The sequence below is a fragment of the Oncorhynchus mykiss genome, chromosome Y (assembly GCF_013265735.2).
Source record: "Oncorhynchus mykiss isolate Arlee chromosome Y, USDA_OmykA_1.1, whole genome shotgun sequence".
Taxonomy (NCBI): domain Eukaryota; kingdom Metazoa; phylum Chordata; class Actinopteri; order Salmoniformes; family Salmonidae; genus Oncorhynchus; species Oncorhynchus mykiss.
The window spans coordinates 27367311-27394940 of NC_048593.1; the positions used below are offsets into that span (position 1 = coordinate 27367311).

The 27630-nt window shown below is 44.4% G+C and overlaps 3 protein-coding genes across 6 annotated transcripts; all 3 read right to left on the reverse strand.

The window, feature by feature from the left end:
• Nucleotides 1–863: 863 nt before the first annotated feature.
• LOC110509909 (V-type proton ATPase 116 kDa subunit a2) lies at nucleotides 864–13488 on the reverse strand. 3 transcript variants are annotated; one of them, XM_021591121.2, is made up of 20 exons: nucleotides 12905–13488; nucleotides 12029–12107; nucleotides 11499–11599; nucleotides 11083–11220; nucleotides 10409–10503; nucleotides 10183–10309; nucleotides 9991–10073; nucleotides 9765–9858; nucleotides 9402–9614; nucleotides 8879–9029; nucleotides 8519–8658; nucleotides 8245–8402; nucleotides 7224–7314; nucleotides 3709–3827; nucleotides 3374–3584; nucleotides 3108–3227; nucleotides 2876–3010; nucleotides 2662–2779; nucleotides 2362–2533; nucleotides 864–2124 (listed from the first exon to the last, which is right to left on the reverse strand). In XM_021591121.2, exons 1-20 carry the CDS (start codon nucleotides 13019–13021, stop codon nucleotides 2022–2024), a joined length of 2565 nt encoding a protein of 854 aa, XP_021446796.2. In that variant the 5' UTR covers nucleotides 13022–13488; the 3' UTR covers nucleotides 864–2021. The 3 variants fall into 3 exon arrangements, with proteins under 3 accessions (XP_021446796.2, XP_021446798.2, XP_036823381.1); XM_021591123.2 differs by having other exon boundaries at nucleotides 2891–3010; nucleotides 12905–13487; XM_036967486.1 differs by lacking the exon at nucleotides 12905–13488 and adding an exon at nucleotides 12330–12398.
• A 961-nt stretch (nucleotides 13489–14449) lies between these two features.
• On the reverse strand, nucleotides 14450–16937 carry LOC110509910 (NF-kappa-B inhibitor-like protein 1). Of its 2 annotated transcripts, none has more exons than XM_021591125.2 (4): nucleotides 16320–16937; nucleotides 16118–16230; nucleotides 15820–15931; nucleotides 14450–15726 (listed from the first exon to the last, which is right to left on the reverse strand). In XM_021591125.2, exons 1-4 carry the CDS (start codon nucleotides 16591–16593, stop codon nucleotides 15140–15142), a joined length of 1086 nt encoding a protein of 361 aa, XP_021446800.1. In that variant the 5' UTR covers nucleotides 16594–16937; the 3' UTR covers nucleotides 14450–15139. The 2 variants fall into 2 exon arrangements, with proteins under 2 accessions (XP_021446800.1, XP_021446799.1); XM_021591124.2 differs by having other exon boundaries at nucleotides 14450–15729; nucleotides 16320–16935.
• A 5822-nt stretch (nucleotides 16938–22759) lies between these two features.
• Nucleotides 22760–25689, reverse strand: LOC110509911 (apelin receptor B-like). The gene has a single exon (XM_021591126.2). The coding sequence runs from the start codon at nucleotides 25490–25492 to the stop codon at nucleotides 24377–24379; it is 1116 nt and encodes a 371-aa protein (XP_021446801.2). The 5' UTR covers nucleotides 25493–25689; the 3' UTR covers nucleotides 22760–24376.
• Nucleotides 25690–27630: the final 1941 nt, after the last annotated feature.

Sequence of the window (27630 nt, forward strand, 5' to 3'; positions counted from 1 at the left end):
TCTTCCATGTAATCCACTCATCAAACCACATACTTAAATACTTAAACTCAGACACCCTGCCTGACTGTATATTGGCAGCCTAATATCTTTAACCTTCCTCCTAGAAAACACCATAAAGTAGGACTTGGCCACAGACATCCTAAACCCCCATGTTAGAGACCAATCTTCCACAACTCCCACAACTTGCATTTTCCTCATCACACATTTCACATTCCCACCTCTCTTCCATACAGCCCCATCATCAGCATACAAGGACACACACACTCCCTGTCCCACCTCTTTAAACATGTCATCTATCATCAGGGTGAACAAGACCTGATTAACCACACTTCCCTGAGGAGTAACATTGTCCACTTCAAACTGCATTGACAATTCTGACCCCACCCTCACCCAAATGACTCGATCGAAGTTCATGATCCAGTTATACAGATGTCCTCCAATGTCCAATGCACTCAACTTGATCAACAACCCTTCCCTCCACATGGCATCGTAAGCTTTCTCAATGTCAAAAAACACAACACTCATCACCTCTTTTATTATCAGGGCCTTGGCTATCTCTGTACTAACTGTCACCAGGGCATCAATGACAGACATTCCTCTCCTGAACCCACTCTGTGCAGAGCTCATCAAACCCCTAACCTGTCGTCACTAGTTACCACAGCCACAAAGTCAAAACCCTTCCCATTTCTAGCTATCTAGCTCTATACCAGCAGTCACAATTAAGTTTTTTTTTTGTTCAAAGTTGAGAAATGCCACATGCGTCCATTTATATCAGTGCATTCCTAACATCCAAACCATTACAAAACATATATTCAATCAAATAACCCTCACATGTAAAATTGGCAATAATTGATTAGTCTGTATTCATGGTATTGAGCATTGACTCTTTATTTTCTGGCGTTTGTGCATCACATCCAAAAACTAGGTCTAAAAAAGGATTAAGATCCTAACTTCTTAAAAAGACATAATAAATACATGTAGCTAAATGACATGAATCATGATGATACCAGTGATCCATTTACCAACTATCAAATAAATTGCACCTCCCTTCACTATAGACACCATCCAGACGGATCAAACAGTCTATGGTCAGAGTCCAATTAATGTCTACAAAAATTATAATTTGAGCTTCAAGTCAACTTCAGTGGATGTCCTTCACCACCAACATTTAAAGAAATATTTCAAGCCTGTGCAATTTGTCTTGTTGTAAGTATCTCCTAACATTTGGCATCATCAGAGTAATAGTTATTAGTGAAAATGCTGACTTTTATTGTACAATCATTTCTGCATTGTTCTTTGAAAAGTGCTCTGTGGCAATGTCCTCTGCAAAAACTCAGAATTGAGCTGTCATCTTTTATCCTCCCGAAATGCCACAAGGAGTGTATAATGGCAAAACCCGGAGGAACATATGTTCTACAAGTTTACAATTCATTAGACAATACTATTTCTTCAGAGTTGTATTCATGTGTATAAGCACTTTGAAAAACTGCACAATTAGCAGCCATGGTATTCGCATTTGTCATTATCGGGAAGAAAATGTTATGGCACTAGAAATCAGGATATTTGATAAGACCTCTAGTCCTTTATGTTTTGAATCTCTATATTTTTTTCTTCTGTACTTTAAAGTTGCCTCGGATGAATATGAGTCAAGTAATAAATTAGCTTTAAAATACACTATAATTTTCTACAAAAAGCAAATAAAATGCTCAGAGCCACCAAATTGGCTATATGAGATGCATCAATTCCTCCAGAATAATACAAAGTACATATCAACAGACCTAGATGAAAACTTTTGAATCCCACTGAATTGAGGTTAGCTGGTTATGGACGCAATTATGATGTAAGGAAGTCAGTGCAGCCAACAGTGTCAAAAGTCATATGCTGAAAGACTTTGCTACAAGTCATCCCACCACTGCCCTGCAGTTTCTCCTCTTCATCAGTGTGCCATCTTGCTCTAACTCAGAGCATCCTTCCTGGTACATGATTTCCTGTTCAAATCCAGTGAATGTGGTTGTCGCTGGTCACAGTAAACCGTCCTGCTCAAAGACTGAGGGCAGGGCAGAGAAGTCGAAGGGGGAAAACTTCATACCTGTCCCATGATAGAACTTATTCTGGAACTCCACCCTACAAAGGAGAGCATTCACATCGATAAATAACCAGTATGAATACATGCGTGAATAAATGACTGAGTGAATAATTAGAAGAGAGTTAAAGATTTAAAAAAGTATACAGAGTAGGTGACCACTGGGGAATGAGAGAGTATGTGAGAGTGGATGAGTGATTAACAGAGAGTGATTGATTGACTGACTGAATGAGTCATTCAGTAAGGCATCACTTAGTTAAGTCTACAGATAGACTCACCAGTGCAGCCGGAGGGCATGGAGGAACGCTGAGAGCCCTTCCATGACAAGCAGGATGGACACAGTGAGCACAGCGAACAGGCTGAACACTGGTACCAGAAACAGCACCCCCAGTCTGGAGGTCATCCTCAGGCCTAGACGCATCACCATGGCCCACAGCACCTCGGAAAGCTCTGACAAACACATAGATGGACACACAGTAAGAGGGAGATTTATGAATCAATATCTGAACATGGAGACAGTAATTGACAGTAATTGCCCCCCTGTGGCCTTTTAAAGGTGTAGTGAGTACGATCCTTACGAGCATGGGCTAAACTGAGGGCCCAGAGACGTAGGTAAGACGCCGTGTTGGAGATGCAGCCCAGGCAATACTCTATGGTGTGGATGGCCTGGTGCAGGAACACATCCCCAAAGTCAAACTGAAAGATGTACAACACATTGACTAGATAGAAAGGCAACAGTGATGACTGAAATACAACTGCTCTTACTCAAATGTTTATATGAGATGTATGTACAGTTGCGGTTTTGACCTCCTTAGGCTGGGTGTCCCTGCTGGTCATGAGGTCATCAAATCCCTCTTCCTCATCATCAGCGTAAGCTGGTGCTTGGGACATATCATCCTCACTCACACGCCGAACTCTCTCATAACCCTAAAATACAGACAACAGACATTAAAATGCACATATATTATTCACTAAAAACACATGGGTAACAAACTCATGACACAACTCTTTCCACCATACTCACCCTGCGCAATCGCAGGCTCTTCCCTCCCCGGTGCAGCCAGTAGAGGTAAACAGGTTTTCCTAACAGCAGCACAGGCACAGACAGCAGAGCCACCACCACCAGGAAGACCTGCAGCCCAGTCTGTGGAGCAAAATACACAGGGTCAAACACAGAGCTACATGTACAGAGACGTTCAAAAGAGACATTCAGAGATTCAGATAGAGATGCTGAGAAAACCCAGAGTCAGGGGGGACACTCTGAATCATGACCCCGTCACTAACACCCACCTGTCCAGGGTAGAGAGGGGTGTTGTCCCCTCCCTGCATTAGGAACATGTTGATGAAGTGGATGAGGATGCTGGGGGCCAGGCGGGAGTCACGTGCACCAAACGCCAGCCACTTGTAGATGATCATGAAGACCAGGTAGCCAAAGAGACACATCAGGAACAGAAACTCAGGGAGGAACAGCAGGTAGATGTTGAACCTCTGTTTGAAGTGCCTGGATAAATGGAAGAGAAGAGGGAAGGGGAAGAACAAATTTCTATAAATGTAGAGGAACTCTTTCTGATGTTTTGTATTCCACAGTAGTGACTACTGTTAGGAACCACTAACTGGTCACTCACAGATGGTTGAAGACACTGAGCACCACCCCAAAGCTCATGTGCATGACCCCTATGATGACAGACATCTTCATCTTGTAGGAGTTCAGGAAGGACAGGCGATTCACTGCCATGTTCCATATCTGTAGGTGTGATACAAAGCATAACATGAACATAACATTAGACAATATCAACACCTGTGTCACGTCTACCCCCGCTCCCCCCTCCGGCACTCAACGTTGCCGGTCTACTAACCACCGGTCCTGGCAACCCATCATTACATCACCTGGCAACCATCATTACGCACACCAGTGCCTCATCTTTAGGCACACCTGGACATCATCACTTCCCTGATTTCTCCCCATTTATTTAGCATTCTGTTGTTGTTACCCATCAGGCAGTATTGTTTATGTTCAGATGCTACGCTTGTTTGTGTATTCACTTTATGTTCATTCATATTAAACTCACCTGCTTCCTGTGTCTTCATTACAGAATACTGCCTCCTAAAATGGAAGCAGCAGCCAACCCGAGACATCTCCAAGATGGTCGACGAACAGCCAGCTGGAGCAACCGGGGACTGTGATGGATGAGGTCCTCTGTGTTCTTCAGCGTCTAGATCTTCCTCAAGAGGTGTTACCTCCAACGAGTGGAGGATCCTCTACCATGAGTCGACCCAGTACCTTATCCCATTCAGCAGTCCGGCCAGGTCAGCGATGCCTGTTTGTCCCTCCCGGAAAAATATGACGGGACACTATCCAAATGCTGTGGCTTCTTACTCCAGTGCTCACACTATTTTGCTCATCAGATGGGAGCCCCTGCCACTGAGAGGTCCAAGTTTGCCACGGTTATTGGAGGGCAGAGAGGGGGGTAAGCGCGTACTCCAACTACTGCAGGATGGCCAGACCGCTGCAAAGTACACCCTCAACTTCCATACAGTGGCAGCGTCCAGCGGCTGGAATATGCCGGCGCGCTGCACCTTATTAAGAAGAGGATTGTGCGAAGAGGTCCAGACGGAGTTAGCATGCCGATACGACACCCTCTCGCACTCATCACGATGGCCATCAGTCTGGATATTTAACCTTCCCATCGCCTCTCTCCCTGCTTCGTTAACCGTTCTGATTCAGAGCCACACGCCTCCCCGCGGCTGAGCAACACTGTCAGAGACAGCTGTGGCTCTGTTCCTATTATGGTCAGTAGGGGCACCAGCTTCAACGGTGTCCACTACTTCCCAACCCGGGATCCACTAAAGCAGAGGGATGGCCCCGTGATCATCCATCTCCGGTGGTAGGCGTGAGTCATCACTTTCCGCCAAACCCTTTTTAGTACCGATTTTACTAGCTGGCTGTCCCTCGTGTTGTTTCTACAGCTCTAGTGGACTCCAGTGCCGTGGGGAATTTCATTGACCAGGCCTTTGCCTCCTCCCTGAACCTCTCCTCTCCAGTTCAAGCACTGGATAATCAACCACTGGGATCTGGGACAATCACAGCACCACTTACCATCACAGTGGAACACCTGTACCAAGAAAGCCTTCCCTTCCTCATCAAGGCACCCATTCACACAGTCATCCTCGGCCTCCCGTGGTTCCAATGCCACGACCCCACCATCTCCTGGTCGACGATGGAAATTACTGTTTTTTTTACAAAACTGGATCTGTGGAGTGCCTACAATTTGATCTGCAGCCGAGAGGGGGATGAATGGAAGACGGCCTTCAGCACAATGTTTTGGCCCTACGAGTACTTGGTGACGCGTTATGGATTAGCCAATGCTCCGTTGATGTTCCAGGCATTCGTGAACGAGGTGTTCCGGGACATGCTTGGGCGTCAGGTGGTCAGGTATATCGACGACATCCTGATCTACTCGGCCACCTTGGAGGAGCACATCGCCCACGTCCGGGTAGTTCTGTTACGCCTCCTGGAGAACCATCTCTATGTCAAAGCCGAGAAGTGCCAGTTCCATCAGGCCGTTGTCTCCTTCCTGGGATACCGGATCAGCCCGCAGGGAGTGGTTATGGAGGAATGGAAGGTTGATGCAGTCAGGTCATTGCCAGTCCAAACCACCATAAAAGGGCTACAATGGTTTTTGGGGTTTACCAACTTCTACCGCCACTTCATTAACTTCAGCTCCTTCGCCTCACCTCTCTACTCAAGGGTGGTCCCCGTAAGTTGTGGAGTCCTGCAGCCGATGAGGCCTTCCGCCTACTGAAGGGGTGTTTCACCTCCGCCCCGTTGCTGAAACACCCAGATCCTACGCTGCCCTTTGTGGTGGAGGTGGGCGTGGGGGCTGTCCTGTCACAAGGTAACCCACAAAAGTTGTATCCATGTGCATATTACTCTAAAAAACGAACTCCTGCAGAGAAGAAATATGACGTCGGTGACCGGAGCTCCTGGCGGTGAAGTCATTCCACTCTCCCGAATCATTGCCCCTGTGCTTTGGGACGTAGACGTGGACACCCGCCAGGCTCTGGTGGGGGAACCCGCACCTACTTACCTGCCCTCCGAAGCGCACCTATGTGCCCACGTAGGTAAGGGCTCGCTGTTGACCTGGGCGCACACATCCCTTGTTGCTGCACACCCAGGTATTCCCCACATCATTCAATCCCATCTCCGCTAAGTACTGGTGGCCACCCTCTTTTCACTTTTCCCTCCTCAGGCCGGTGGTTGCTGATGCCGTACCCCACGACACCCCCCCCCCCTCCTCTGAACATCAAGGGAAGCCCCGGCTATGCTGTCAGATCCCTCCTGGACTCCCGATGTCCTGGGGGTCGGCTCCAGTACCTGGTGGACTGGCATGGGTACGGTCCAGAGGAGCAGTGTTGAGTTTCAGTGGATGACATTCTAGATCTCAACATCATCTGAGATTTCCACCTTTGCTGTCCGGCCCGCTCCTCGCCCTCCTGGCCGGCGTCGTCCTGCGGCTGGGTACTGCCACGTCTAGTCCCGCTCTTCCCCCTCCGGCGCTCGATGTCGCCGGTCTACTAACCACCGGTCCTGACAACCCATCATTTCGCAAACCTGCACCTCATTAGGCACACCTTGACCTCATCACTTCCCTGATTTCTCCCCTTTTATCTAGCACTCCGTTGTTATCACCCATCAGGCAGTATTGTATCTGTGTTCATGTTCAGACGCTACTCGTTTGTGTATTCACTTTATGTTAATTCGTATTAAACTCACTGACTGCACCTTCTTCTCTGACTCCCTGCGTCTTCGTTACAATCTGGATATTCGAGATCAGTGAAAGGCACAAGTGTAACAGTATAGCTCTCATCTGTCCCCCTCGCTCCCACCCGGGCTCGAACCAGGGACCCTCTGCACAGAGACAGTCACCCACAAAGCATCGTTACCCATCGCGCCACAAAAGCTGCGGCCCTTGCAGCACAAGGGGAACAACTACTTCAGATCTCAGAGTGAGTGACGTCACCCGATTGAAACGCTATTAGCGCGCACCACCGCTAACTAGCTAGCCATTTCACATCGGTTACACAAGGAAGAGTATAATTGTGTGTAGCAACTGAAACTATCCTGTGCATGTATACTCACAGGATCAATGCCAAAAGGGTATGGTCCAACGAAGACACCACTGACATTAGGATCAAGGATGAGCAAAGTATTTGTTTGGAGTGTTTCATTTCTGGAATAAAAGGTAAAGATGAGTACAATAACCTCAGCCAGTTACTGCTGAATGAAAACTACAGGTACACTACCGTTCAAAAGTTTGCGCTCACTTAGAAATGTCCTTGTTTTTGAAATAAAAATCAGTTTTTTTTTGTCCATTAAAATAACATCAAATTGATCAGAAATACAGTGTAGATATTGTTAACGTTGTAAATGACTATTGTAGCTGGCAACGGATTAAATAAATAAATAATTAAGGAATATCTACCAGTCTCAACGTCAACAGTGAAGAGGCGACTCCGAGATGCTGGCCTTCTAGGCAGAGCTCCAGTGTCGGTGTTCTTTTTCCCCATCTTAATCTTTTTTTTTTTTATTGCCAGTCTGAGATAAATCTTTTTGTTTGCAACTCTGCCTAGAAGGCCAGCATCCCTGAATCGCCTCTTCACTTTTAACAGTCAAACGGGTGTTTTGTGGGTACTATTTAATTAAGCTTCCAGTTGAGGACTTATGAGGCATCTGTTTCTCAAACTAGACCTTCATGTACTTGTCCTCTTAATCAGTTGTGCACCGGGGCCTCCCACTCCTCTTTATATTCTGGTTAGAGACAGTTTGCGCTGTTCTGTGAAGGGAGTAGTACACAGCGTTGTACAAGATCTTCAGTTTCTTGGCAATTTCTCACATGGAATAGCCCTAATTTCTCAGAACAGGAATATACTGACGAGTTTCAGAAGAAAGTTATTTGTTTCTAGCCATTTTGAGCCTGTAATCTAACCCACAAATGCTGATGCTCCAGATACTCAACTAGTCTAAAGGCCAGTTTTCTGGTTTTCTTTCAAAAACAAGGACATTTCTAAGTGACCCCAAACTTTTGAACGGTAGTGTACACTGACAAAATGTACGTGCGTACTGTGCTTGTGCATGTTTTTGTGTGTTAGTTTAGACTCACGTCCACTGCTGATCTGTGAACATAGCCCTAACACTCCAGCCTGAGCCAAATATGTTGAGTGACTTGGAGAAGCAGTCATTGTAGATCAGCCCCGTGTACACAGAGAAAAGGCCCATCATTAGTATGATATAACGTCCCTCGAAGAACATTGTCCAGATCTGAGGACAACACAAAAACCAATATTAATGGAAATCTATCAATTTACGCAACAAAATCAAGATGACCACAAAAACGCAGTCGAATGTGATAGAAATTTCCCTTTAAACATTCTTACCTCATTATCAGAGCGCTTGCGCTTGTGGCTCTTCTCTGTCAGCACCATCCACAGGGCAAAGCATGCCATGACCATGCCGTGACCAAGGTCCCCAAACATGACCGCAAACAAGAACGGGAACGTAATGATGGTGTAGGGGGCTGCCAATCAGAGATAAACATGATCAGCGTGGACAACTTTGCTGGCCTTCATTCAGTCCTATGTAACTTTGCTCATCCTGACCTGTCTGCATTACATGAAGTGGTTAATCGTACTTCTAATGCTATAAAAGTGCTCAGCTGTGCTTGCCTAAATATTGTGTCTGAAGTGTTCCAAACTAGCTTACCTGTAGGTCTGTCTGTGAACTGTATTTGTACTCACCTGGACTAACCTCCCTGTAGTCTCCAACCCCATAAGCCTCTACGATACTCTGAAAGCCAGAGGTGAACTTGTTTGTTCTCAAGAGCGTAGGCGGAGTGTCATTGCTTGGGATTCGGTTTACAAAGGATGGTACAGTGGCGTCACCTTTTCTCTGATAAGGGAAAAAAATCCATTTATAGTTACATTTATACACTACTGTCAGATTTGACGAAACAAACTGTGTCTGTAGCAGGTTAGCATTTATTGGAATGACTCACGTACTGTAAGCAGCTCTGCAAAGTGGTGACAATCTGGCACAGCCACAGTCATAAAATCAGATTTGAAACCTAACCCTAACCTTAACCACACTGCTAACCGTAATGCCTAACAGTAACTTTAAATTAAGACCAAAAAGCAAATGTTTGTTTTTATGAATTTTTACAATATGGCCAATCTAGTGGAAATCAAACAGGACAAGACTCATCCCAATAAACGTTGATGTGCGTATCTGTAGGACTACAGTATCCTCAACAGCCTCACTCACCGAGCCTTCCTCCAACGCCCCCCGCAGGTTGGTCAGGTCATTGACAGGGCACCACACCTCAGCTATGAGACACTTGTTGGTGACGTCAAAGCTACACAGGTTGAGGATGTGGTAGATGGCCTTCATCTTCTTCACCTGCACTACCCAGGTGAAGGCTGACTCTGAGGCCTTCTGCAGCACCTGTCTCAGGTACTCCTCAGTGCGGTGGAGCACCTGGTGAAGCCAGGGGACATTTACAAGATGTTGCACGTTCAAGCATTTGCATGTAGTATTGTTACTAGTGTTAATGCAAATCATCTAGCCATCCTCTGTCATACATTGTTTGGGCTTTGCCTCAACATAAAAACAGAGACATATACATACATTGTTTAAGTCCTGGATGCGTGTCCTTAGGCTGTCCATCACATCTGCCCTCTCCTCGTCGTTCTCAGGGTGGGGGTAAAGGTGACAGTGGTAACTGGAAGAAAATAATAACAAATATAATTGTGGCCTGATACAGATCAATGACAGACAGGCTTGTCAGATGATGCAGATCTGATGCTGATAATGGATGATTGTGTCTGTTTTGTGATGGCAAAAGTACACTTACCAATCACAGATCTTCTGGACCTTCTGTCCAATCTGGTCTCCCCAAAATGAGATGAGGAACACCACATTTGTGCTGATCTCACCCTGAAAGGGACACAAACACACACAACACTTATAGTATTCCTCTTATTATGACATTAATTGATATGCTGGACATAGCAATACAGATTTCAGGAATCTATCTTCTACTCACCGTGTCCAGGTCAGCGAGGCTCTCACCCAGCTCTGCATAGCTGAGGATAGTGTAGCCCTTACACACCCTCCACAACATGCGCTCAAAGGCCTCCACCTTCACCCGGTGGATTAGACCTGACACGAACCTACAGCCAAGAGGAATACTTTACTATTCAGGACTCAAGCTGATTCTGAATGTGATTAGCTACACATAATGTGAGTGTATATGTCTCTGTTAAACTCACCCCAGCTTGGCTCCCAGTCTCTGCATACCAGTGCAGCCTGCAGAGTCTGACTCAATGGATTGGAACTCTTCATACTGGGGGCCAAGGGCCTCATGCTGCATACAAGGAAAGGTCAGGTTAGCATTATCAACACACAAACACCAGTAGCCTAGATTTAATCAAAACAATTGGTAATTCTTTCAAAAAATTGGTAATGATTAAATAAAATGGTATTTAAGTAGTTTTTAAATGTTAATTTATTAGTTTATAGATAGTTTGTAAATCTATCTAACATAATGGTCGAACTTCATTACTACACCTTTTGTCAAGTGTAGCCTATAATCTGCAAGCTAAAAACAATGCATCATAGGCTGTGGAATCACATGACCAATTGACATATTGTGTTCATTGTTCAAAGTCAGGTGACATTCATGCGCGTGGTGTGACCGTATCATGTCAGCACGGTCTCTGCTTCACCCTGTCTTATTCCAGGTAATGGGAACTCACATGGAGAGGACAGCAAGAGCCAAAATATGGTGTCACTGTCAACAAACAAATGCATCTGGGAGTGCAATAGAGCAAAGGGTGAGTCTGATAAGAGTATGTGTTACTTAAATGGCATGAGGTAGTTATGAGGCGAGGTCATGTGATAGTAGAGTGTATGGTGTAAATAGACATGATAACCTGGCACTAACCCGGGAGCGGCTGTGTACGAAGGTGCGCGTGATCCTCAGCATGTGCGTGTACTCAGTCAGCTCCAGAAGATTCCGCTGCAGCTTCTCTTTGTTCCTGGCCACCTCACTAAGCTCCACCTCCAGCCTCTGGAGCTGCTCCTGGGGGACCACAGCAGACAGACCATACACGGTCAACTCCCCTTAACCACAGCAGAGAGACCACACACGGTCAACTCCCCTTGACCACAGCAATCATATGGGAATCAGTTCCCCTCAACCATTATTAACACAAAATCAATACCCTAAACCCTGCTCGATACTATCTTGAAACATTTACCAACTCAGTGATTCAACCTAAACACAGTGCACTCAATGGCAGTGACCATCAACCACATCACTCACTTGTTTTTACATGACAAACAGCATCTCAGACCTACCATGATCTCGAGGACATGTTTGGGGGGAGGTGCGACTGGACAGATTTTGTCATCTTCTGGCACGGCAATATTTGCCTTTCGGATTTCTCTCAAAAGGTACCCTGTCCAAAGAAAAAAAAGTGGAAAAAAAATAGTTATTGTTTAATCAGTTAAACAAACACTGACTGAGCACATAAGAACACACAATCATTATGGGAATCTGTTGAAACATCCACATTTAGAAAACCCAGACAGGTTTGATCAAAACAGACAGGTTTGCTAAAATATTTGTGGAGGAACAACTGAGATCTATATCTAGCACAAAGCTAGTCTTTCACAGCAAAAAAATATATATCATTAGCTGATAATACATTCTCCTGCTGTTGTCATCACTATATTTAGCATGACTTGTAATTCAATCTGACTGCATGGCTGTTACCAAAAGCAATCTGTCATTCTGTAGAGTAGACCAGATCCTGATCAAACCCCACCAGTAAATCAAACGTATGGTGGTAGTAGTCCTGCTTTAGTGTCCATCTCAGTGACCTCACCCAGAATTCTCTCCATCTCCTCGCATCTCTTGATTTCGCTGACGAAACGGCGCTGGAACGAGTTGACACTGGGGTTGAGCTGAAACCAGAGGAGCACAGTGGTTAGGTGACATTGCCAGGTGGACCAATGCTCACACCATGGAATTCATCAAATAGATGCCTTTCCAGTCCATTTTTTTCTATTCTGCAGAATGTATCACTCAAATATCCACATTTAATTTTGAAAGATCGAAATCCATTGCTTTTAAAATCTAGGCCAGGTCAGTTCAATTAGACTAAACAAACCATGTGACCAAGGTACCTGGGTAAGATGTTTTTGGAGCCCCTGAATCTAGTCAGATCATACAGCTGCATTGAGACCGCCATCAATACTACCAGCCAATCACAGAATAGGAGGAACAACGATATGTGATCCAATTAGGCTTTTAATGGTTTGCTTAATCAGCTTGTGCTACTTCCTTGACAAATAATTGGTCAATAAGTATCACTGGATTAACTGGACTGATAGACACACTTATGATGAATGATGATAGACAGACACATGTAGGATGAATGATGATAGACAGACACATTTAGGATGGATGATGATAGACAGACACATGTAGGATGGATGATGATAAGCAGGCACATTTAGGATTAATGATGGGGGCACTGGCAGTCTGTAACACACACATAGATGCAGACTGACAGGCAGACAGACATACAGAGAGGCAGACAGAGAGACAGACGCATAAACACACAGAGAGAGAAAACAAGAACATGTTTGGTCCAGACACAATTGACAGGCACTGAGCAGGCCTAACTGATATACACTTGTGCTGGTATTATTGCATTGCAAGTCTGTACATAGGCTCGACAGACAGGTGGTGTACTTACATCTCGAAACTCGACCAGACCCATTTCTCCAAGCTCACTTATGCAATCGTATGCAGAACCGGACTGCAGAAACAACTGCACCAAACACATCTCCTCACTTCGGAACACCGAGCCCATCTTATCTGCCACCGGCACCTTGCTGACGAAATCTCCGGCCTAGGCCTATTAATTTACACTACGTCGACTGTAGCAGTTGCCTAGGTGCTTGCGTTCAATAAATCATAACAACGCGACAACACAACCCTGTCGGTTTCTACTATGCCACGTTTCGCAATAACGTGTCCGAAAATTAATACATCGTATCGAGTATGAGCTCTCTCAATTCTGCTAAATTACTCTGCCTTGTGACAGTTGCCGTCTTAGTTATTTAATCGATAATACCGCTCGAGCTCTTAGATCCTTAGGTCCCCTAAAATTTGAGAGAAAAAAGAATACACTATAACCCAGCCTAACCCTTCTATCGCTTTGCACCTATTTTATCGAGCGAGCCACATACTACGCTTCATCCTGTACCTTTAACAGCTGTCGCTATCACAACGAGTCAACTCTATCCCCGTCGCAATGCTGGGCAAGACTGCTCATTATGCAAAACAAAAATTATATATATATATATATATAATCAGTCGTGCCATAAGATAATATCCAAAATTATACATATAAATAAAAAGTACAAGTTAAACTGTGGGTAAATATAAATACAGCCTTGATCCCAGTACATCGGCCACCTATAGCGACAGATTGCGACTGGTTGCCAGATATTTTTCTTTCAGCGCTGATCTTTAGATTTTACATCGGGCGTTAGTTTTAAAAGTTATTCTTACAAGTGTATAACTACACCCACAGTCTATACACTCAAGTATGACCACATTTTGATTGCGAAATTACTAATACGCAAATACCACATTATTCTCGATAAAGCTTATGAGCCCTTGTGGCAAGAGAGAAATTAACACATCCAATAGGCCTGGTACAGTTAATATATTTCTCTATAACATTTCCAAAAACACGGAGAATTGTAGATTAATTGCCATTTAATGTGTATTAGTCTATATTTACTTCTCAAGAAATTGTCACTTTTCCGATAGCCTGTATGGGGACTAATACATCGGGACTAATAAACACCATAGCTACAATGTGGACCTATTCTGGCAACCAAGGCATCCTATGATTTATTAAATTCCATCATTCAAATTCGGGCCAACCATCTCCCCTTTCTTAGTCTGTGTAGGCTTGTGCGGTGATTTTAGGTGGTGGTAGAGTCAAATATTATCCACTAGTTTATAATTTTAAGTCAAGTCAAGTGTATTTCAATCAAACTGTTTACTGTGATGTTTTTTTTTCGGAACCCACTTTGATCTCATCAGCACTTTGCCTTCAAGACCAGATTAGAGGGTAGAGTGTAATTATTCAGTTCGTCATCACCCCAATCCTTAACCCAAATAGCCTAATCTATCCAGTTGGGTAACATGTTGAATGAGGCAGACAGGATTTCTGACATCATAGTAACAAGTGTCTTATGACTTACATATTTTTTCTGCAGGTTTACCATGATTTGATAATTTTATTGATGCTAGTAGCAATTAAAAAATAAAAAAAAAGTGTTTACTAAATAGTGGTATTGGATGTTATAATTTTGCACACACAGGCTTTACACAACTTGTTTCAACATTTATTTGTGGGTATAAATATTCTCAGTTCTGACACTTTGTAAATCAGTGATAAAAAAAATGAAGATTGATGTCCAGTGTCCATCAGTGATCCCTAAATTGGCATAACTTTTGCCAAGAATGGATAAATGTTGCACAAAGGTGTGCATAAAGATGAATGGCAATTTGCTGCCAAATGTGCTTCTCCCAAGTATTGATTCAAGCAATAGTTAAGCAATTAAGAAATCACAGGTTATTTGTTTTTAATCAATTGTAGAAATTAAAACTCATGGTATGAATACTTTCACAAGGCACTGTAAACATGTATTTTCTCTAGCAACATCATCTCTTACAAAGTCCTATACTAGTGCCAAGAAGTACACAGTCAGAGAAAAATGTAATTCACTTAACATATCAGAAGCTTAGCCAAGTTTATCCAATAAATTAGGTGCTTCAAGTGGAGATTTGTTTTGACTGGTCAAAACGACTGACCTCCACTGGAAAGAACCACTGTGCTGCATATACAGGACCAGCCGTGGCTAAATGACAGACTGTTCAACATCTCAGAAGCCCATTTCCAGTCAAACTGTCACCGGAGGCTCTGAGCCAGTCTATTGAGCTCCTGTGAGAGAGCAGTGACAGTGTCCAGGATCCTCTGCTTGTCTCCATCCTCCAGCCGGGCCCCACAGCGCTGGGCAAACCTATCTGGGTGCCAAACGGCCTGCTGGCGCCTGAGAAGTTTACGGAACACTGCAACATCTTTCTTGTCTGCACCATGCAACATCACCTCCACCATCTCCTCCACTGAACCCTTCGGTGCCGGCCAGGGTATGTCCCCATAACTCAGCTTTGTGGTGACTGCTGCTGCAGTGTCAGTGCTGAAGGTAGCTGCACATCGCTCTTCATAGTGCTGTTTTTTCCCCTGACGTGTCTCCTCCTCTTTTTGTGCAGCACGCGCCAGGTACTCTTCATGCTCCCTTTGTAGCCGCTCATGCAGCTCTCTGTTAGCACGCTCCTCCTCCTCTGCCTCTTTCTTTCCTTTCTTCCTCTTCCCATGAGAGCCTGAGGATGCCAGTCTTTGAGCTTCTGCGTGCCGTTTTGTGACATACTCTTGTCTAATTCTATCTGCCCAGTCTTGAAAGTCCTCCTCACCGGTATTCTCCTCATATAAATAATCTGCTGTAAGAGAGGAAAAAAAATAAGAAAAGACAAATGGACAATGATCTAAATTAAATCAGATTATTCAGGAGTGAAATCTTGCCACCTTACCATCATATGGTCCAAAGGTTTCAAAGAACTCATCCTGGCATTCCCCAAAAAGCTTCTCTTGCCACTCTTTCTCAGCGTCTTTTTCTTTAGAAGTGTTTCCCTTCGGTGCAGTCTTTTGGAGTAAAGAATCAGTGCTCAGGGATGTACAGTAAACACAATACAACTATACCCCTAGCTTCATAATTACGAGACTGGTTACCAAATGTGCAAGACTTCTGGATGGTTGTACGAGGTTATGTCCTAGCACTCTCCTAAAATACATATTAGCAACTCATACATATGGCCGAGACATTCATACCTTCTCAAATTTCATCCATTGCAGTAGGTCATGAGGTGTAATTCCTGCATTATTTGGTGCAACCATGGCTTCTGGGCAACTCTTTTGAAGGGGCACTACGAGGTCATCATATACTGGATAAAGAAGAAGAACAAGGTTAAGGCATGTTTTTATTATTCTACGTATTTTTGTTGTTTAGTAGCTAATATTGGCATTCCATTACCTATTTTGCCATGTTTCAGAGCCTTGTTAGCAGCAATGTGTAGAGGCGTGTCCCCTTTTTTGTCTTTCAAAAGGATGTCGGCTCCATTTTTCAACAAAAGCCGGAGGATGGCGTCATCACCAAGCGAGCAGGCCAGGTGCAGGGGAGTCCTGCGCTTTTTCCCCTGGGAGAAGTTGACGTCAAGGTCGGAGTGTTTCCGCAAGTATGACTTCAGCTTCATTAAACTGCCCTCTTCCACGTATTTTATCATCTTTTTCTGTGTACGAGTCACCATGACCTGCCTCCGTATGGTGATTTACTGTAATCTGCTGTAACAACAATAGCTAGTAGTTTGATAACTCACCTACCCAAATTAGCTAGTCAACAACAACAAAAATAATATCTAGCTATAGCTTGTCATAAAATACCAAAAATGGATGGCGTAATCCTATTACCCGTCTCTGGTGCATAAAGGCTTTTGTCAATTGATTAAGCCAATGTCAATAGCTCGCATCCCCCATTAGTTAGCTAGTTTGCCGATTAGCTGATGCTTGTAACCTCGACCAAATTTGAGGTAGCACGAACAAATAACAATGTAACACAAAGTCAAAATCATGGGAAAATCTCAAATCGATTTCCCGCGTCCTCAAAACCTATTGGATAATAAAGCCAGAGATCCCGCCTCCCTGACCTTCTCTTCCAATGGGGGTTGAGAAAGACGCGATGAGAATTGAATTGAGATTCCTCCCGTGTCCTATCGTTAACGCCCCCTGTATATATCTTCCGAGTCATTCAGTTCCGGGTGGGTTGTAGTTCTGTATTTAATCACCAAGTGGCGGTATACTGCTATAATCAAAACGTTAAATTGCTGACTTTATGCACTGCACTTAATTGATATCTTAATCTCTTGTTTTGATTGCTCGTGTTTAAAAGAAGATTGGTAAAACTAACGTCAGTTTTTAATCCAAGTGATCATACTTTTCGAGGTAGACCGCTTTAGCAGGGGGGAGCTGGTGATCCCCTGTGCTGCTTTAAATAGCAATGTGAATTTATGTGATTGATTGATTGTGTGTAGGCAACTGATATAAATCTTAGCCATAAATTACATAACATATGATGTAGCTATAGAGCTGAAGTTTGTTGAGCAAGTGTATTTTTCTCTTTTTAATTGTTTGTTGGCTCCTAACATCTTTATATTAAAATTATTTTGGTCTGATCATCGTTTCTCATCTCAAGTTCCTCCTTTCCTCTCATTTTGGGTGTTGATGCTCTGCAATGCATCTGTTCTGGAGGTCCTTTTCAGTTTACCACCTGTCAGGAAGAGGATACTATATAGGCTTTGAGAGAGCATCTGTCTGTCTCTGTGTGGGTGTTGTGTGTGCGTAGGTGTGTTGGTGGGCAGCAGCTAGTTGTTGTCGCAGGCACCAACATCAATGGCGCCAGAAATAACAGAATAACATAACCAAAATGTGGAACATCAGACTTAATCTATTTTTTTTACAAGAGTAATTTGTTTTTCAAGTTTCAAAGTTTATTCGCCACGTGTACAGGATACAATGGGTGTAAAATAGTACAGTGAAATTATTACTTTGAGAGCTCTTTCCAACAATGCAGTGATAATAATAATATTTTGTATCTGTGTGTGTGTGCATTTGAATGTGAGAGTGTGAGGGAATTTTGATAAACACAGATTTCGCCACACATTTTAATGCCGTCCCCCATTTGTATTAATCATAACTCATCTGAAAATGTCTATAAATAGTAAACAGTGCACACAGTGCATTCGGAAAGTATGCAGACCCCTTGATTTTTCCACATGTTATTATATCACATGAAATATCACATTTACATAAGAAATCAGACCCTTTACTCAGTACTTTGTTGAAGTTCCTTTGGCAGCAATTACAGCCTTGAGTCTTCTTGTGTATGACGCTACAAGCTTAGCACATCTGTATTTGGTGAGTTTCTCCCATTCTTCTCTGCAGATCCTCTCAAGCTCTGTCAGGTTGGATGGGGAGCGTCGTTGCACAGCTATTTTCAGGTCTCTCCAGAGATGTTTGATCAGGTTCAAGTCCAGGCTCTGGCTGGGCCACTCAACGACATTCAGAGACTTGTCCCAAAGCCACTCCTGTGTTTTCTTGGCTTTGTGCTTAGGGTCGTTGTCCTATTGGAAGGTGAAACTTCGCCCCAGTCTGAGGTCCTTAGCGCTCTGGAGCAGGTGTTCAACAAGGATCTCTCTCTACTTTGCTCCGTTCATCTTTCCCTCGATCCTGACTAGTCTCCCAGTCCCTGCCGCTGAAAAACATCCCCACAGCATGACACTGCCACCACCATGCTTCACCATAGGGATTGTGCAAGGCTTCCTCCAGACGTGACGCTTGGCATTTAGGCCGAAGAGTTCAATCTTGATTTCATCAGACCAGAGAATCTTGTTTCTCATGGTCAGAGAGTCTTTAGGTGCCTTTTGGCAAACTCCAAGTGGGCTGTCATGTGCCTTTTACTGGGGAGTGGTACCCTTGTGGTACCCTTCCCCAGATCTGTGCCTTGACACAATCCTGTCTCGGGGCTCTACGGACAATTCATTCGATGTACTGGCTCTGAATTGAATTGACCACAGGTGGACTCTAATCAAGTTGTAGAAACATCTCAAGGATGATCTATGGAAACAGGATGCACCTGAGCTCAATTTCCAGTCTCATTGCAAAGGGTCTAAATACTTATAAGTTATTCTGTTTATTTTATACAAAATTGGTAAAAACTGTTTTTTATTTCTCATTATGGGGTATTCTGTGTAGATTAATGAGGGAAAAAAGTAATGCAATCAATTTTAGAATAACGCAACAACATGTGGAAAAGGTCAATGGGTCTGAATACTTCAATGGGTCCGAATGCACTGTATTTGTATTACAAACTTACCCTGTGATCAAATAAGGATGTAATCAGCTGAGCTAACTCTTGTCCTAAAGTGCAGCAAACCTCACACATTTGTACCTGTTTCCAGGTCTGTCTGTCAGTGTAGCTGTCAGTCCCTGAGATGCAGTAATGTTATGCTCATAGGGCTTGAATGAGTCCAGCTGAACTGCCTCTGCGCTGGGGCTGATGACAGGGGCTTCATTTAGCCCTCTCGTGGGTCTGAGGGAGGGAGAGGCCTTCTGTGCAGAGAGAGGGCTCCCTCACAATGGAGGGGATAGAGGAGATGAAGGCATGCTTTGTGCCCTGGAGAGCAGGATCTGTTCGGAATAATTCAGTTCCTCACACCCGTAGATCCGGAGCGGTCCCCCAGTCACAACCCCCTTCCACCCACATGGCTGTCGGAAACGACGTGACTCCTTTAATGATACCCCTCTTGTGTGAAAGCCTTTGAAATGTCAGAGAGAAGGCTCCACTCTGTCACCTCAGGTGATTGGGTCACATGCTCACCTCAGGTGTTTGGGTCACATCCTTACTTCTCTGTAGAGACTAGGCTGAAAGCGATAGATGTGATTCTCACTGACAGTCTGTTTCAGCAAGATGAGCTGGATCATCTCCCCCCATACCATTGCCTCAGTGGGGTCATGTTCCAGGTTTGATCAGATCATATCACAGTGTTACGTAGCTGTTCCTGCTAACACCCTGAACTCCCATGGGGTTAGGCAGGGCATGCGTCTCTCGGGCCAGGAGAATGAAGCGATACTGCTGAAAGACAGGATATCCCTGGACAGGAACCCTTACCTTGCCCCAGCCTCCTCTTGTCTGCCCTGCCTGGCCTGCTGACTCTATCCTGTCCACTGAGGTCCATCACCCTGCAGAGAGGGAGGAGGGGGGAGGGGAATGGGGAGGGGTAAGGAAGGCAGCAGGAAGGCAGGGGTCCTACAAGACGCTCCAAGGGTCATCTCCCTATACCGCCAAAGCACAGCTAGGTCTGGCCCCAGGTCCGGTTTGTGGCCTGGGCTACCTTCTCCCCATTGTTCATATGGAAGAGAAACGTCCACACACTTCCTCTGGATCTGTCTTTGTCTGTTTTTTTTGCTCTGATTTAGGACAGCTGGAGATATGTGTAATGTATGACATCCCTGTTTTAATAGCATTACCCCATTGTGAAAGTTGGCTGGAGTCACTCATAGCATGTAGAGCAGTTGTGGAGGACTGTAGTGAGGGAAGGGTGTTTGTCTGAAATGGCTCATCTCCTGAACAAGGGTTTGAAGAGGGCCATTTCAATTTCACCATTATTGCCCATAAGGATGTCAAGGCGGTTTTCACACCTCACATTCAAACCACAGCCTTATTTACAACTCTTTTAAAAACACACTCCTGTTAACAACATGTCAACAAGGAATAAACTCTTATTTGACCCACAATGTGCTATGGTTGGTAATATTCCTTGGAGTTTTCCTGGGTGTGGTAACACCTTCCATACAGTCTATCAGGGGCATGTCTACTGATGATAGCCATTAGGCTAAAGGAGATCATCACTAGGACACTTCAATTCTACTACTCTCCCCTAGTCTAATGACATTCAGTGGTATATTCAAGCCTGACTATTTTCTAAAGGTGAAATGATTTCTGTGCTGTTTCACATTGTTCTATGTTGTTTGACATTTTACTGTGCGGATGCCTTTGCAGCTTGTGTGTACTGTGTATTTGCCATCATTTGTATTCCATTGGAAATGGGTGACTTGATATCGGTAAGGCAGAGTGGTCTTGCATTTACCACTCATACTACTTGAAAACCTAAAAAATAGTTTAAGTACCCTTTGATGCTTGCCTTTACCCAGGTAGGGGCTACAATGGTCGTCTAGATGGCTTAGTGGGCTGTTGATATGTTTATCTTACAACAGCAGAAGGGGCAAACAGAAAAGATGAAGGATCAGTTGCACCAGTGTCATTGCAGAGCTGTGCCTGTATACCTTGATCAATAGCTACAATATACATTATACAGTGCTCATTTTCTTGCCTGTCAGAAAAAAAACTTTGTTCATACTGGCGCCACAATGTCAAATGAGTCTGTTTGCTACAGTGTCAGCAAAGCTATGTCGAGAACCTAAGACTAAGGGCCTTTGTGGGTCTACAGTAGGGTGGCCATCTAACATTTGAGCTACAGCAGAGTAAGCAGCATCTATGAAAAAAAAATATGTTGAAAATCTTGCAAATGCATAGAAGCTTCCTACAGTACCTTTAGCTATTGGAAAGAGGGTTCCAGAGAATTCTGATCTGCAGCCATTACGTTGGAGGTAATGCCCCTTTGAAAATAAAAACTCTACCCCTGTCTTTCTCTCCTTGTTCGATTGAGATGTTTGTCTGTACAGTCATTTTGTGAACTTTTTTGTCATCCAATGAAAAGTTCATTAAGATAATCAAATGAGAGGTGTTTTGAATGGGAAATCCCCATGGTACGGCTGCTGCTGTCATAAATATAGGCCCACTTGAATCTCACACACTGTTATTACATAGGAATGTTGATTTGACATCTCTTGTGCAATCTATTTTGACAAGTTCTCTACGACACATCATCTATGCCATCTCACACAGGGACCAGAGGGGTGCAGGGAACAGACACACAAATGCTTTTCATGTTACTATGGCTAAATGCCCTCTATAGCTCAAAGAGAAACCATGTTGCCCAGCAAATGCAAGGTTCCGGCCATGAAATCTGTTCAATATGATGAAATTACCTCCATTTAAACTTGACAACCTCAGAGCATAATCTATTCAGATTCTTTCACACTTTTTTTTTAACCCTTCTTTGACCCTCCCGAGTTTTGCAGCGGTCTAAGGCACTGCATCTCCGTACTAGAGGCGTCACTACAGACCCTGGTTTGATCCCGGGCTGTATCACAACCAGCCGTGATCAGGAGTCTCATAGGGCGGCGCACAATTGGCTCAGCGCTGTCCGGATTAAGTGAGGGTTTGGCTGGGGTCGGCCGTCATTGTAAATAAGAATTTGTTCTTAACTGACTTGCCTAGTTAAATAAAGGTTAAATGAAAATAAATGACATACAATTGTGGAGTCGGCAGATGGGGTCATGTTTTTACATGGTGAGCGATGCCTGGTGTGTCTGATGTGGACCAGGTCAGGACAGCTGCTGATGAGGAAGACATGGGGGCTTCATGTGATGGGTGAAATCTCCTGTCTGATAAATGAACCTAACCTGTATCAGACATGAGATTAGTTCATACTGTAGCAGTGATTTCAATCTGTCTATGGGCCTGCGTTCTGTGCGATGGGTTTAGCATGCATGAGAAAGAGGCAGAATAAATGTGTTTGCATTTGTTGGGCTTCTGAAACATGCAGAGAATTCCAACATAGTGGTATAATGACAGAGGACATGTTTGGGTTGTAGATTAGAGACAGAGATGAGGTTTTCTAATTGGGAAGAGTTTTACTGGTGTCTGTACATTTGAGACTATGAGAAATAAACAACAGACTGAGAAATAACTTCCAACTGGCCTCCAGGTCCACACTTTAACTGTTGAATCTGGTTCAGCCTCCACCAAGCCCAATCTATCTTGTCAACAAAGGCAAATATTGTCTCAGTGTGAGTGTGGTGTCCATAAGTGACCCAGGATTAGTAGCCCACTCCTCCTATCCCCCCTACTGTCACTGATTATATCCTGAAGCTCATTACAGCCAAATCAGTTAATCATGGTGATCGTCTCTTACAGGTCAATGACCCGCTGTACGCTTGTTTGCTAATGTCTCGTACAGTATTTACATTATCGTTATTGGCTTGAACTGGATTCAGTGCAAAGCCTCCCAACAGTGGAACATGATAATAGTACACAACACTATTGGCACTTGTTTCAAACAAGGCGTGAATATTACATATTTTATTTTCAAATAAGCTACTGAAGCTTACGTGTTGCTTGAGGGAGTGAGGGAGAGATGTGGTAGCATGGTTGCAGTGGTTTACATAATTAAGATGTAAGTTCTCTGAGAAGATTGTCCTCTGTGAGTTTATACTGTATGTCCAACAAATCTTCAACACATTTCTGTTAATCGTTTAAGGGGAAAAACTGCCGCAAAGGAGAAAAGAAATAAACAAGTTGGAGGGGGAAATAGAACTCAAACATGTATTTCCTTTAGACAGCTCTGATTATGGTCTGACTGCACACAATGGGAGGGAGACTGCCACCCTTCAACCTTGTGTGCTAACAGGAAAAAACACATTCTACTGAATAGTGTTTCCATGACATCATAACCAGCAACAGAGTGACATGAAGATTTTAGTTAAAAAGATAACTTTTTTTTATTACAAATCACACATAAAAGCATTATACAGCATGTATTCACATCTTTGTCAAATGAAGACAAGTTAATTCATGCCTTCTCCAATTCTAATTCAATAAAAACACATACAAACACACACTAAAATGTAATCTGTCAGAGCAGTCACCTATTAGTTAGCCCTTCTCCCCCTCAACAACATTTGTCAGCTGCCATCTGTCCGTCTGGAACCCCCACTCGACGTGCCCTTGTCTCCCCTTCCAACCCTTTAATCAAACTGCAACACCTTTCTTTGACTGGCTGACTGGGGCAGATAAGACAAAGACAGTCTGGACGATGGGGTCTCACCTCTTTCCAATTAGCAAGTGCTTACAAAATAAAAACAAGAACAGCATGGTACACAGGCATGAATAATACATTCCACCAGTGTTAAAAGCCGGAGCCTTGGGACCCCCATCCAAGAGCTTGCCTTAAGTCCACACAGGACACCAGCAGAACAATATGAGCTACTTTGTCCTTTTGAAATACATTCAACTCTGTCCAAAATGTCTGGGTTCTGGTTTGCATCACCCTGGTATGGAGCTTGGTCCCCTGTATCAAGCAGTTCAAGGGATTTGTACAAACTTCTCAATCACTGAGAGTGGGCTTGGAGGATGTTAGACTCACTATCAGTTTCCCCACTCACTCAGTCTGCAGTCCACATGTATGGGGCAGGCAGATGATGACAACCCCAGGAACTGACTGGATAGGTAATTATGTCATGCACCTCTGAAGTCTTAGATGTACCTGCAGTGTTCAGGTGGAGGCAGGGCAGCTGGGGAACCATTCCCTCTGGCTGGCGTCCCTCTCCTGTGCCCTGACTACAGCACAAACATCACATCTTAGTGGCCAGCGATTGGGCCTCTGTCTTCTGGGAGGACAGGGAGCTATTTGGGCTGGCGTGCATGGCCTTCTTCAGGTTGAGCAGACAAAGGCACTGGGAGCGGAATCGCAGGTCGAAGAAGGCGTACAGGAAGGGATTGAGACCGCTGTTGACGTAGGCCAGGCAGGTAGCGTAAGGGTGGGCCAGCAGGAGGAAGCGGAGGAAAGCACAGGTGTTTGGAGCCAGGTTCAGGTAGGAGAGGGCATCAGCGCTCTTCAGCATGTGGAAGGGCATCCAGCAGGCAGCAAACACAAGAACCAGGGTGGTGATGATTTTCAGTAGACGCCGTTTCCTCTGGTCCTCCTTACGTAGACTGTTGAAGTGGCGTGTCACGGTGCAGCCGATGAAGCAGTAGCACACCATCATGGCCAGGAAGGGCAGGAGGAAGCCCAGAGCAGAGGAGGAGATGCTGAGCCCTGCGATCCACATGAACTCCTGCTGCTTCAATACATTTGATTGATTGATTGTTTGATTGTCCCCACCCAACACCAGGCTGAAGTCCATGCCACAGGAGATACGGTCGCTGTTCTCGTCGTACTTGGTGGTTCGGAAGATGAGGGTGGGGGCGGCCAGCAGGCCGGAGAGGAGCCAGATGGCCGTCAGGGAGGACTGCAAGTGAACACGGGTACACAGCTGGGTGCTGGACAGAGAGTGCACGATGGCTAGGTAGCGGTCAAAGCTCATGGCGGTGAGGCAGAAGACGCTGGCGTACATGTTGAGCAGCACCATGTAACTGCTGATCTTGCAGAGGGCCACACCGAAGGGCCAGTGGTAGCCTAGCGCAGTGTACACTGCCCACAGTGGCAGAGTCAGCACGAAGGTCAGGTCAGCCATGGCCAGGTTGCCTATGTAGATGTCTGCTGTCCGGCGCTTGGCCTGAGACCTCCACACAGTGAAGATGACCACGCCGTTGCCAGAGAGACCCAGGATGAAGATGAGCATGTAGAGGACTGGGATGACCGAGTAGGATGGCTCCCACTCAGAGTAGTCACACATGGTGCTGTTCTCCTGCTCTTCATAGTCATAGTCATAGTAGTCAGGGCTCTCGGTGGTTGTCCACGGCTCCATTCTTTCTTCTCAGAGTATCCTTTCCTTTTCTTCTTTCAAAGTTCCTATTATCTGATCAGTTTAAATAATTTGATCTAATATATTAATAAAATGTATAAAGCAAATAGAAACGTAGTCCAAATATGTGTGCAAGAAGTTCAGAAAAAGCACATGAGTTTCAAAATAGTTCCTGCTCAGTCGAGGGCGATTTCAGGTCTGGTGTCACAGTGCCGGGGTAGGCTGCCTTTTTAAACCTAGTCAGTTCTGCACACACCCCTCTGTCCCCTCCTCCCAGGCCGATCCCAGCACTCCCAACCCCCCTTTCCCATACGCTCTCGCTCTTTCACCAGCACCCATTCCCCGCGTGACTCCCTCCACATGCCCTTGTGAAGATAACTCTCCAATAGCAGGTAAGTAGGGCTCAATTAAAAGCGAAACCAGAATGAAATTACAAATAGGGCATGAAAAGATACACTATTGCAACTCTTATGAAGCACACTTTTACGACCTTCGAGACTGTAGCCTATTTGTGAAAGCGCATCTTGTGGATCTGCCACACATTATACAACCTTCAGAAGTCATAAGAAGTAGAATTAAATTGATTTTAACACCATTCGTTTTATTGCCTGTCTTGGCAAGCCAGGGCAAGCCACCAGTCTAACATTTGACAATTACAATAATAAAGTGACGGCATGTGAGGGGAAACCACTGCTAATTTGGCAATTGTACGCCCAAATTTGAATATACACTACCGGTCAAAAGTTTTAGAACACCTACTCATTGAAGAGTTTTTCTTTATAATAGTGAAGACATCAGAATGATGAAATAACATATATGGAATCATGTAGTAACCAAAAAAGTGTTAAACAATTCAACAATTTTTTATAATTGAGATTCTTCAAATAGCCACCCTTTGCCTTGATGACAGCTTTGCACACTCTTGCCATTCTCTCAACCAGCTTCACCTGCAATGCCTTTCCAACAGTACCCACAAATGCTCAGCACTTATTGGCTGCTTTTCCTTCACTCTGCGGTCCGGCTCATCCCAAACCATCTCAATTTGTTTGAGGTCGGGGGATTGTGGAGGCCAGGTCATCTGATGCAGCGCTACATCAATCTCCTTCTTGGTAAAATAGCCCTTACACAGCGTGGAGGTGTGTTTGGTCATAGTCCTGTTGAAAAGCAAATGACAGTCCAGCTAAGCACAAACCAGATGGATGGCGTATCGCTGCAGAATTCTGTGGTAGCCATGCTGGTTAAGTGTGCCTTGAATTCTAAATAAATCACAGTGTCACCAGCAAAGCACCCCCACACCATAATACCTCCTCCTCCATACTTTACGGTGGGAAATGCACATGCAGAGATCATCCGTACACCCACACGGCGGTTGGAACCAAAAATCTCTCATTTGGACTCCAGACCAAAGGACAAATTTCCTCCGGTCTAATGTCTATTGCTCGTGTTTCTTGGCCCAAGCAAGTCTCTTCTTATTATTGGGGTCTTTTACTAGTGGTTTATTTGTAGCAATTCGACCATGAAGGCCTGATTCACACAGTCTCCTCTGAACAGTTGATGTTTAGATGTGTCTGTTACTTGAACTCTGTGAAGCATTTATTTGGGCTGCAATTTCTGAGGCTGGTAACTCTAATGAACTTATCCTTTCCAGCAGAGGTAACTCTGGGTCTTCCATTCCTGTGGCGGTCCTCATGAGAGCCAGTTTCATCATAGTGCTTAATGGTTTTTGCAACTGCACTTGAAGAAACTTGAAAAGTTCTTGAAATGCTCTCTATTGACTGACCTTCATGTATTAAAGTAATGATGGACTGTCGTTTCTCTTTGCTCATTTGAGCTGTTCTTACCATAATATGGACTTGGTCTTTTGCCAAATAGGGCTATCTTCTGTGTACCACCCCTACCTCGTCACAACACAACTGATTGGCTCAAATGCATTAAGAAGTGAAGAAATTCAACAAAAAAAAAACTTTTAAGAAAGCACACCGGTTAATTGAATTGCATTCCAGGTCATGAAGCTGGTTGAGAGAATGCCAAGAGTGTGCAAAGCTGTCATCTAGGCAATGGGTGGCTATTTGAAGAATCTCAAATAAACAAATCAAAATATATTTTAGAATTCCTTTTTGGTTACTACATGATTCCATATG